Source organism: Hyaloscypha bicolor (genome assembly GCF_002865645.1).
Source record: "Hyaloscypha bicolor E unplaced genomic scaffold K444scaffold_52, whole genome shotgun sequence".
Lineage (NCBI taxonomy): Eukaryota > Fungi > Ascomycota > Leotiomycetes > Helotiales > Hyaloscyphaceae > Hyaloscypha > Hyaloscypha bicolor.
The window spans coordinates 80340-92450 of NW_020194554.1; the positions used below are offsets into that span (position 1 = coordinate 80340).

The 12111-nt window shown below is 48.3% G+C and overlaps 2 protein-coding genes across 2 annotated transcripts; both read left to right on the plus strand.

Moving 5' to 3' along the window:
- The first annotated feature begins 2912 nt into the window (after positions 1–2912).
- On the plus strand, positions 2913–3930 carry K444DRAFT_327594 (uncharacterized protein). The gene is made up of 3 exons (XM_024871927.1): positions 2913–3194; positions 3279–3509; positions 3652–3930. Exons 1-3 carry the CDS (start codon positions 3039–3041, stop codon positions 3736–3738), a joined length of 474 nt encoding a protein of 157 aa, XP_024739980.1. The 5' UTR covers positions 2913–3038; the 3' UTR covers positions 3739–3930.
- A 2151-nt stretch (positions 3931–6081) lies between these two features.
- On the plus strand, positions 6082–7998 carry K444DRAFT_327541 (uncharacterized protein). The gene is made up of 3 exons (XM_024871926.1): positions 6082–6579; positions 6789–6906; positions 6967–7998. The coding sequence occupies exons 1-3, from the start codon at positions 6375–6377 to the stop codon at positions 7649–7651; spliced, it is 1008 nt and encodes a 335-aa protein (XP_024739981.1). The 5' UTR covers positions 6082–6374; the 3' UTR covers positions 7652–7998.
- The last annotated feature ends 4113 nt before the right edge of the window (positions 7999–12111 follow it).

The window sequence follows — 12111 nt, forward strand, 5'->3', positions numbered from 1 at the left end:
CGGCTCCCAGTGGTAGGAGTGCAGATACTTCCCTCAAGAACCCACCTTCGTGGGCCCGAGTGTCGAGTAGATGAATCGTCCCAACGATTTCCCAACCCTGGCTGCTGCGCTTGCGACATCCCTGCCGTGCGAGACCTCGCGATCGAAGGCTGCTTCGCTGCTGGACATCGTTCCGCTTTCTGGAGTCGTTAGGGGAGCGTGGGAGCCGAATTAGGGTTCCCAGAAATCGGTGTTGACAAAGATTACGTTTGCATCTTTGAAGGTCAGTCCTAGGGATGCTGGATCTAAGAGGTCTGCTTTGGTGATCTCGGCTACGAGGGCTGCGAGCTTTTGGGAAGGGGGGGAGGATGGGTTGCGAGTCATGCTAGGTTGGGAGGTTGAGAAGGGTAGCGGCTTCGGATGAGCCTTAGTTTCCTGTTGCGCCGACGACGACGATGAATTTTCTTGTTTGGAGAAGATATTTTGATTTTGTAATGAAGCTTAAAGAATAGTGAATGGGTGAGATGAACTGAAATATGAAAGACAATCGTTGTTATACTGGAGGACTAGTGAGAGATGGGGATGAAAAATCCGCGCTGCGGGATCACTTGAAATATTCCGCCACATAATGGATAATAGTGACGCATATTTGTGCGGCGGTGAAGAAGGATCTTGTTGATGAATGATGATGAGTAGTGGTCCAATGATATTTTGAAGCATTGCTCTGCTATTGGCTGACGCACCGTCAGCCAAAGTTTCGGGGTTTGCGGATATTCTTCCTGGCTAATATTGATCGTCAGCCATAAATCAGCGATGGATTTTTAATAATTGATGATTCTCAAACCACCAACCAGTGTTCCTTGCAGGCGGGAAACGAGCATAATGTTGACCACAGCTATGAGAATAGACTTTGCGTCAGGGTAGCAGTCTCGACCACCGATCATCATAAAAGGCGGCAAAGAGCGGAATCGAGTTGCAGCAAAAGCGTACCGTGAGCCTCTCCACTTAGTTGGACCTATCGCGACTAGCAATAAAGTTTTGACCAAAGTCATAGGCCAGAGGCAAAAAGAAAAATTGCAGAACTCCAAACGCATATGCAGAGGAATCCAAGAACTCAGACAGCGCCTCCCCTCTTCAGCAAAGGAGTCCATCTCAACCATTTACGATTACGTTGACTTGGGAATCAAGGAATATCAAGGCCAATCTGCCCCAGATGGAAACTCCGCTCCACCAGAACGCCCATTCCAAGATCCACTATCCACTATCCAACAAGAAGTTGAACGCTTACATTCGAATAATGCTCTGCCATCGGTCTTTCCTGCTAGCTCTTCCATTCTCGACAACACTTCAAAGCCGTTGTCGAACCTTAGTGCCCATCATTCACTTACTCAACTGCCATCGATCGGTACTGGCGAATACGGGAGCTTAATATCGACCACCTCTGAACAAACAGAATCTCTTGATGTAACGTTGTGCGATACACTTTCTCTGACATTGTCCGACTTTCCAGATTTAGAAACACGCTCCAACATTTCAGACCAGAATGCCATTCCAGACCAGTATCTGCAGTCAGGGTACCTAATGGTTCCCAGCTCAGTCCAAGGAGATGCCTGCGGGCCGCAGCAATTGCTTGCGTCTTGTTCCTAGAGTCCGATACTAGGAGCTGGCAGCATACCTTCAACACACACCGACCTTCTACTCAGGTACCCAGCCCAACCAGTAGGGGATCCCCATGCAAATTACACCCAAATTTCGTCTGCCCAGCCTTAACAGCCGGCCTCTACATTGCCGTATCCCTCAACCTCAACCTCGAACTCATCAGCGCACCTCCTGGTCCTCGCCCTTCTACCACCCCACTACCCTCCTCTTGTCATCTCACATCCCCTAAGCACCAGCCAACCTCCAGTCAACGCTCCCACAGATCCTATTCCCCACTACGCCTCCCTCGACTTAATCCCCTTCCCCGTCTTTCGCGCACGTGCTCTCACGATGGCTAGTACGAGCCCGCCACGGTTCGACTTTTGGGATCTCAAGAATGATGTTAATGCGGGTATTGTGTGCTAGAATCTAGGGGATGTGACGGGTGGGGGGAACCTGCAGCCTTGGGATGTGAGGAGTTGGAAGGCGGCGCCGTGGGTCTTGAGGAAGTAGAGGAAGTAGATTATTTAGGATAGTGGGGTTTGGGAAATTCATCTGAGAGTCTCGAAAGCACGCAAAGAGGCGCTTAAATCTTGTTTAACAGATAATAAAGAAGGGAAGATGGGAACCGTGAGAGTCACTTGACTTGACTCAGGGGCCAGGACTTTGCTTCGAAAACTGTCTCCCTACAATTTCGAGCAATATTACGACGCCTTCAAGATATAACAGATAAAATCATTAAACATAAATCCTCAACGAAATGAAGAATCAAACGCAACGAAGAAAGTCAACTCCACGGGAAGAACTCAATCTCCCCTACACACCAAACTCGTAACAAGCTATTGCCCCTGACGCCGTCATCCGCTCGCTTCGTCCCACAACCCCACTAAATCTGCCATCTCATTGCCTGGCCAATCACTCACATCCAGGGCATTCACTCGCTACACCACCTCCCTGCACATGCCGTCATTGTCGCTGCATCCCTGATGGTTGCAGCATCATCGCGCATCACTCCACCTCGAAACCAAGAAATTCATTGGGTGATAGAGGGCGCATTCCATCAGTCCATCAATCTGGGCAAGCCCCTCGAGGACGAGGCTTGGCCTTGAGTGCTCGATTGGGCCACGATTTCCAAGGAAGAGGTCGAGGCTGGGCCAGGGTGGTGTGAGGGAAGATGAGCGGTTTCGTGATTGTTTAAGAAGCCGCAACGGTGAGGGTGAATCGTTGCGCTTGCTTTTTGCCAACAACTCGATCTACATAACCACCATCCATCCATCCATCCATCCACAACCTGCATCACCACCACCCCTTCCACCAACTCACTCTACATCAAACTTTCACACACGAACCGACCGAACGGACTTTACGAAAGCAACGAACACATCATTACACGGGAAAAGGGACAGGAATACACAGCAAAAATGGGCCTCCTCCACGGCGCCGAAATGACCGCCTCCTACATCCTGCACTCGGTCTTCCGCCTCGTCCAGATGATCATGGCGCTCGCCGTCTGCGGCCTGTACGGCGTGGACCTGAACAAAGCGAACAGGGAGCACAAGTACAGCGATGGGAAATGGGTTTGCCTTCCCTCTTTCTCCTGCCTATCGCACTCCCCCTCCCCCTCCCTTTTCGAACCCAAATGCTGATGCGCCACGCGACAGGTCTACGCAGAAGTCACCGCGTCATTGAGCGCCTTCTCCGCCCTGCTCTACCTCATCCCCTTCATGTCGCGCGTCCCGTTCGCGTGGGTGGTTGACACGGCCCTGTTCATCCTCTGGATCGCGCTGTTTGGGCTGTTTGGGAACATGTATATCAAGGAAAAAGCCGAAGGGGACAGTGGGGTGCAGAGGATGAAGAATGCGGTCTGGGTTGATCTGGTGAATGCACTGTTGGTGAGTCCTGGTTTTCAAGAATCCCCTTTGGGGTGGAGGGAAGGGGAGAAGGGGAACGGGCCGAGGAAGGGAGGGGGAGCGATCCCTTTTGTTTAGAAGGAAGATGTGGATATGCATTTGGAGATGGCTGACTTTGTGGCAGTGGTTGATTAGTGCGATCGGGATGGTGGTATTCTGGGTGAAGCACAAGAACAACAGATCGAGGTGGACCGGACGGGCTCAGGTATAAACACATTGCGCGAACGAGATACTCGAGTCGGGTGGCGTGGCAAGAAGAGAGGCGAGGAGAAGAATTAGCGGTGGCAGAAGACGAGGAGACGAGCGTGATATGATACATGATACCCGAAAGCAGCAGATGGGGAGAGGAGAGCATCGGAGCGTTGCGGCAGACTTAAGATGAGGTTGCGGAGAGCGAGTATACCATTTTCAATCGAGCGTCCTTTCACGAAGATACCATTTTGTACGAGTAGAATTCATCCATTTTGATTATTCAGATTCCTTTCAAGAACTATATTGCTCACATTGCCTCGCAAAGTCGTGGGACAATCAATGAGACCTGGTGGATGGGTGTTCTGGCATCAACATTTCACCTTTCCCTGTTTCGCTGAACTTTCACATAGATAAACCCTTTTGGCATAGCTTGACAGGGAGTAGAGATGACCGAGAGGAACTAGCTGGTATTGAATGTGCGGCTTTGGATGCGTAGTGCAAGATTGATTGTATTTCTTTCATGCCGAGCAGCACAATGTCATCGACTCGTCTGAGATATGCGCGAAAAGTGAAGAGGTGAAGTGTCTGTTCATTTACAAGGCACGAAGGGAAAGTGACAATGAAGCAGGCTGTGGCATCGGAAGTTGATGGGATGGCTTTCAGATGTTCGTGGTCTTGGTGCCGTGGACTTGGGATACTAGAAAGGCTGGGCCACTGCGATTGGCGGGACCAGTTGAGTTTGGCAGTTTCTGCATAGTAACTCATTTCAACCTACTTCTCAGTATCCAGGAGTTCCATCAAGCCCAGTATCAACGCCTTGTTCTAGCTGCAAAAGGGGCTTCTCCGTTCAGCAGCCTGATGTTTATAACTCACCTTGTTGTTCTGATGTGCAACGAGTTGCAATGATCCTGAAATTGAGGCTGATGAAATGGTGAAAGAGAGCTTGGGCTCGGCACTTATTTTATGCGGAGGACCCCTGAGCCGGAAGGCGGATAAGAAGAGTATAAAACCAAGTTTTGAGGCTGACGATATATTGCACGCTTGATTTCGGGGTCTTTGATCCGCGCGAATCGAACGTGGTCCTCGATTCAGGCCCCTCCTCGCCGATTAAAACCCGAGATCAACATATTAGGGTTGATGTGCCGGCTTCAGGGTCTCTTTCAAGGAAAACAAATAATGTGTGAAAGATTTCTGAAGGCTCAACTGAGGATTTGACTTGTGCTCTGAATGTTCGAGCTGGCGTCGGAAATTCTGAACACTTGGACAGCTCCGGTTGCCTCGTATCTACTTACGAATGTTATTCGCAGCTCTCCTTTGCATCTCAGAAACGGAATATTTCGTACACAAATTAGAAAAAGACGGAAAGACGGGAGTGTGAGCACATAGATCTGCTTCTTCAACTCTTGGCGCGAAGAGGATCAACGCCGCAGCCTTCCGCAAACTCCGCGCCTTGCATTCTTTGACAAACTTTCGAAACGGCGTCCCACAATTTCGACTTTACGATTCAATGAGATCCTGGAACACGGATAGGGTGTAACAGGGTAGTGGGTTGCTATCGCTTAGTAGCATAAAGTTGATCTGTCGATCGTTGACTTTTCGGGGTCCGTTGTGCTGCTTTGCCTTTCCCTGTCATGATTGACATGCCATCTTGGTAGAATATACATTTTTCGACCTGAAAGCCGCTCTGAAACGAATTATGAGAATTAGGATCCCTGGTGCGTGGTAGGGAAAGATAATTGCGACGAAACTATTAGGAGAAAGTTGAAGTTTGTGGAGCGGGAGGTGAAGGTATGCTCAGCAATCACAAGAGGGGCCGAAAACTGTGGGTCACAACTCACCACAGCTTCGACGCTCGCAGATCATCTCTCCCTTCCCCACCATCATCACGTACAGCATGCCTGGATCCGAATGAAGCCATGGCTGTGCAACCCGCAGCAGCGTGGCTCGCACACATTCGAAGTGACTTGGGCTCAAACTTTTGTGATATATGCCGCGACATGCATGGAGTGAAAACGTTTGTTAACGAGGTTGCAAACCCTCAAGGAGCAAGCAGGATCGCCAGCAGATAAGCAACACAAATGGCTGCGAAGCGATGACGACGAAGCAGATCACCAAAATCGTGTTGCACTGGCCGCGTCTCTCTCGTGTGCTCGGTCGCGGTTCACTGTTCAATATCACATAGCTCCTTTCGCCTTTGGCTCTCCTTCTGTGGAAATTGACGAACGCCTTGCCTTCACCGACGTCATTCCCAGAATTTCCTCAGGCCACAGCAACAGCGACACAAACGAGCACGAAAACCATCCATCAACTCCGACTCTCTCTCTCTCTCTCCATCTCCCTCTCCCCCTTTCACACAGACATTGAACGACGACCCTACCGAATACGAGGACACCTCCGGAGCTCAGGTCCGGATTCCTTGCTCGCTCGCAGCAACTTTACCCTCTGCTTCCCCCACTCCTCGGCTCGAATTCCGAGCAATCAGGACAGCGCGAACCGGTCAGACACGACCCACGACGTCGACCAGCGTCTTGTCGACGGATCGTCACAGAGATCACGAGGCTTCTTCCCCTTTCACTGGAGCATATCGTCGCTCTTCCATCCGAGTCGGCGGCAACGGCGCAGCAGCAGCAGCAGCAGCAGGCAGAGCACTACAGTATGGCAGGCCGGTCTCTCAAACCGGCGTCATACCTGGCATCGGCAGCGCAGGCAGCTCCGAACCGCAGCCCACGACAGCGGCCCGCGTTCACGAGAAGCAGCTCCGGCGGCAGCGTTACCAGCACCAAGAGCGAGGACTCTATGGTCGTTATGCTGAAGGGGATGGTCCTGGAGGGCAGAGAGGGGAAGGAGGATGCTTCTGCAGGTCAGTCCTCTGTGGGTCGTGGGTTCGCGATGGTGCACGCTGAGTGGGGATGGGTTCCTTGCTTGTGCTGCGGTGACGGGAATGGCGCCGCACCATGCTCACTACCCCGCCACAAAATGCCAATGCCACCAAGTGCCACCTACGCAGCCACGAGAAGTCCCAGTGGAAGCCTACCACAGTACCTCATGCTAACCAGAATGTTGATATAGGGCCCGTTGTACCAGACACCCCTGGAAGAAAGCGAAGCCAGCCCATTGCCATCGAGTTGCCGAGTCGAAGCCTCCCCAAAGTCTACACTCCGTTGAGCGCACGAGGAGATCTGCCGGGGTATGCTCCGCGCCAATTTTGAATCTATTGCAGCCAAGTACTTGCAGCTAATGGAACCAGAGGATACTTTCCGCACCACGAGTCTCCTACCACCGTAACACACAAGAAGAATCCCTTCTCCGCCAATCCCAAGACAACATACCCCGACTCTCCAACCATATCTAGCTCGACCTCTCTCGCTGCCTCGCCAGCAGAAATGCCTTCTCCAAAGATGCCTTCCCATATCCTGACCCCAAATCTCCTCGGCCCTCCCTCACCCACGATCCCCGAACCGCTGCTCAAGCCTATGGGCAAATACCACCCGTCGAACTACAAGTCCCCCGCTTCAACAGGTGTCTCGACACCATCCAACCCCTCCGTCTCGAGCAGAACGCTGCTCCCACCAACCAACCTCGCCATCCCCACTCTGCAATCCAAGCGCAAGAACAAATCGCACTCCCGACAAGGCCACGAACGGAAATCAAGCGACGTTACGAGGAAGTTGCAGCAATATCAAAGAGACATGATCGCACAAGCTCGCTTGGCGGCACAGAGTTCGTTGGCAAGTGTGCCGGGACAGAAGAAGGAGCCAACCAGCCCGAGGCTGTTGCCGTGCGGTAGCCCGGGTCCTATCACGCCGCTTGAGTTAGAGATGGATGGGGAGGATGGGTATATGGTTGCTGGATATAGGTCGAGGGGTGGGAGTTTGATCGGTGGAGGGTTGGAGGCGGAGAGTAACGGGCGGAGCCCGAGTGCTACCGTTTAGCTTAGTTACGTTGCGAGAAAAAGGACTGGCTGGACCGGTTCTGCTTCTCGACTCTCGAGGAGAGTGGCTTCGATCACCGTTTGTCGGAAACAACCTCGCCGTCAGTACTCGAAACACCAAAATGTTCAACACAACACGCATATATCATCGTCGAAACTCGACTCACATACATTCACGGCGCCAAAATTTGTCCTTTTCAACCTCATCAGCATCAACGGTGCACGAAAAGGCTCACCAAGCGCTGGTGTGGTCTTCACTTTTCTTTCGTTTCATTCATTTCTTTCTTTCCTCTCGCCCGCGCGCCCGCTTTCTTGAACTGAGAGCATTGAGTTGAGGGCTTTGAATAAATTGATAGATTGGCTGGGGCATGGATTTGGCGTACGGGGCGGGATTACCCTTTGGGCGTTGATTTTTCCTTCTTTGTTTATACAGGGAGTTTGAGGAGCGGTGGCTTGGGCATCGAGGATTGAGGATAGATGAAGGGTTCTATGGATAGGACTATAGAATATGGATTCACATCCACCAGGCCTTCCTTTTTCCATACCTATTATAAAAGAAAGTGTGGTGAGGTGGATTGAAAGCTGTTGCTACAATTGCGGTGAAGTCTGCAAGGGGTGTGAGTCAAGTGACGGAGGGAAGAAGGCGCGAGGGGTAGAAAACACCCTCTTCGTCTCAAGTTAGCTCCCCACAACCTCATTTCGATGCAATCGCAATGCGTGATCCCCGGTGGCATGGCCGGAGAAGCCAGGTATCACATTCGCCACGCGACGGAGCTCCGGAGCGGCGTTGCCTTTTAACCTGGAAACCGTTCTGCATTTGCCGGGCAGGGGTGATGATCGTTCGGGGGAGCGTATGTAGGAGGGAAAGGGGAATGACTGTAAAATTAACTTTGACGGCAAGTATTGGGTTTTCAATCAGGAATGAATGCTGGCTTGGTCTACTGTTCCATTTGGATTTGGAGGTGGAGGCTTGAAAGGAATGGTATACTGGTGGTATTGCACGCTGTTGCATGCCCAGTCCGCACGCTCCGATTATAGTGGCGCAGTATTGTCTCTCAAATCGGCTTCGTATACCTTGCGGTTTTGCCCTTTTGCTTGTGGCACGTAGGACTTGTCCACTTATGCATTGCTGCTTGATGATAATGGAACTACTTGAGGTCGTGAGAGGGTTGGTGGATATATAATCAGTCTCACCTTGGAGAATAAATCGGTAAACAAAAACCACCAGTTGCAGAACAGCACCTACCATGCCATAGCCAAATGAGTTTTGGATTTCCTATTCTTTCCCGAATAAATCGAGACAACCAGTTGCTTAGATCCCGCGTTACTGCTTTTAAAGAATTCAGCTGCGTTTTGCAGCAGTTGGGTGGAGCTAAGGAAGCTGAGTTTGTGTGCAGAGAAATGGATGACAGCGACTGAGATCATGGCAGCAAAGTCATTAAACAAAGCAGTAGTTTACCTTAAGGTCACATGTTAACTTCGATGATTTTCTGCTGGGAATGTTTCGAGCCTTCTAGACCACGGTAGAGTGCAAGAAAAAGGGAAAACGTGGGGGTGAGGAGAAGTTGACAGCGAGTTTAAAAATGACAACAAGTCCACAAATTACAATTCGGGTATTTATCATAGATTATAGATCACTCAATCTGCGCTAAAGAGCTGTTTCTGTTCCTGCAATAGGCTGCATACAGGCAGATGCATTTTGGCTTGAGGTGTCATCACGACAAATCAACACTGGATAAAGAGAGACGTATTGAACTATTGATTTGAGTCTGTCGTTAGGGGCTATATATAGGCCCTAAAAGGTTGCTCTGGGAGAGTCAACTAGGGGCCACATTCGTTTGACCTAGCAGCCAAAAGCAACACGCCATGCGAACGAAAATGAATTGATCATTTAAAACGAAGTTATGAAGCGGTTAGTGGAGATTCGAGCTTGGTGAGAAGACAAAGAGAGATACATGGGCGATCTTCCTGGGAAATTACCAGGCAATAACATTAAAGAAGAATCGTGAAGACAACAGGGGGATGCGGTGATGGTTGATGGAGGGTTGCCATAAGTTAGGTTTCGCGATCCCTCCCTCACCTCGTGGGCTTGCACTGTTTCCCCAAATTTCTGTCGTGGCAGAGAGTAAAGGGGTAGCCGAGCGAGTGGTTTTACTGGAGGATGATTGGGTATTGACAGCGATAAGGAGAATGACAACAACATTCAAAAGTCTGAGGGAGAATCGCTTACGATGGCGTGCTTCTCCGCATGCACTGTCTCCCCTGAAGTGAGCCTCTAGGTGGAGATGACGAAGCCTTATATACGTTGACCTTCTGGAATCAAATTGGTGAGATACAGTGTAGTTAATAGTTCCAACTAGTTGGAAAACTGCTGCTTTGAAGCTTTACCAGTCCGTTCACAGTTTAATCAAAAGGGAACTAGTTCGTTTGAAGATATATTAGAACTAGTTAGTTTAGACATATAACTGCAGTTGAAACTGCAGTTTTAGAGCACGTGAGAATTACATAAGTACAAAACACTAACAAATGTCTCTATTACCGCTTCTACCACTTTTAATTACCCTATTCTTGGTCTTTAATCTTAGGTCCAATAAACAAATCCTCATCTAGTATAAACTTCTTTAATTTATGCTTTCTTTTTGTTTTTGTAGATTCGAATATTAGTATAGAGGAGCGAGAGGTTTCAGGGGATGGTTTATCTAGAAGATCTTGGGATTGGACGTTATCGAGTAAAGAGAGTACTGAAGAGACTATTGGGGAGGTTGATATAAATGGGGCTAATTCTTGGTTTGGTTCATTATTTATTGAAGTGTGGGATATTGTTTGGCCGAAAGACAACCTTGACTAGCTAGTTAAATGCTTGAAAGCTCTACGGCCCCTTAATTAAGAGGACATAATAAGTATGGGGCGTTGTGGCTAGTGAGATGTATTCGAATAGCCTTATATATAATTTGGCTTGGTAATGGAGAGAAAATTTTCAATATTCCTTTGTTAGGGCTATCTAATTTCACGCTAATTTACTAGGTAGCGAGATAGGCGAGACAATATTCCGTTACGGGAAAACTATTAGTTCAAACTGCAATTTGGACCTATTAAACCACTTAACTGCAGTTCAAACTAGCGAGAATTATATCCTCAGTAGTCCGATGATAGTTTTAATAAAAGCCAACTAGTTCGTTTAAACTACAGTTCAAACTACGAACTGCTAAACTATTGACCACACTGGTGAGATGGAGCTTAAATATTTCAGAATCCGCCGAGACGGATTTTGATGTTTGTAAGGGATGAATCTGGAGCAAGCTCCGCCACGCCGATCCATGTTGTATCTCCCTTAAAGGCTCAATATTTCCCTGTCGGACTGAGTGCTGCTAACTCTCTCTCCGAACTCTCGGGTATCTTAACTAAAATCACAAGATGTGACTCCCATATCTCAAGAGTTCCTCCAAACAACCATTCTTCAATTGAGTCCATGTCCTTCAAAAAATTCAACCTTTCTATCTCGGAACTGGCTGTGAGTGCACCAACTGGTGCCCCTTCGATTGGAGAGTCTTCGTTACAGGCTTGGTGCAGTCGCTTGTACATCGTTGCACGTTTCTGCTTGGGTGATTCGGAATCGAGAGGGAAGTCGGCTCTCCATATAACGCCTTTCTTTGGATGGCCATAGTGACTGTGATATCCGAGTCTGGCTCCAAGAGGTACTCACCACTACAGCAGTATCGTGATGCGATATTGCTTTCGTTCGGAGATTCCGAGATTCTGAAGATATCATCATCCTCTGCCTTCTTGCAGCGAGAGACAATTTTTCTCTTGCCTTCTCTGTACTAAAGTCCACAGTCCACTAACTCATCTTCGGACTAGAAGCCCAATTGTGATTCTGTATCCACATCCATTATGAATGTATCTCGTTGGTGTGACATGATCTCTGTTTGAATTGCTGTAAGCGTTTGTGTACTTCGGGCTTGAAGAAGTATGTCGTGGCTACTCCTTTTTAGATGAATCTTCGACTCGAAGCTTTCGTAAGTTTGGGGTCAGGGTTAGGGGAAGAGGTGCAGGCAACGTAAGATGTGGTGGTAGCAGTTTGGGCCGAGAATTGACTATAGGGTTTTTATTAAATTGGCAATTTAGTTCACTATTCATTCCGGCACAGGGTTTACTTATTAATTAGTTATTTATACTTTTATTTATTAATCATTACTCGCAAGAGCTTATTAACTTATTAGTATTAGTATTAATATTATTATTTATTGAGAAATATATAGATAATTAAGGAACTAATAATTATATAAATAAGGAATTATACTTTTTATTCTAATTATACCTTAATTAATTATTAATATAATAGTTTTATAAGAATATAGAAAGAATTTAGTATATAATTCAATTAGATATTATATAAGAAATAAAGTTAATAATTCTAGTAATTTAATAATATACTAAATATATTAATAAAAAAGAAAAGGC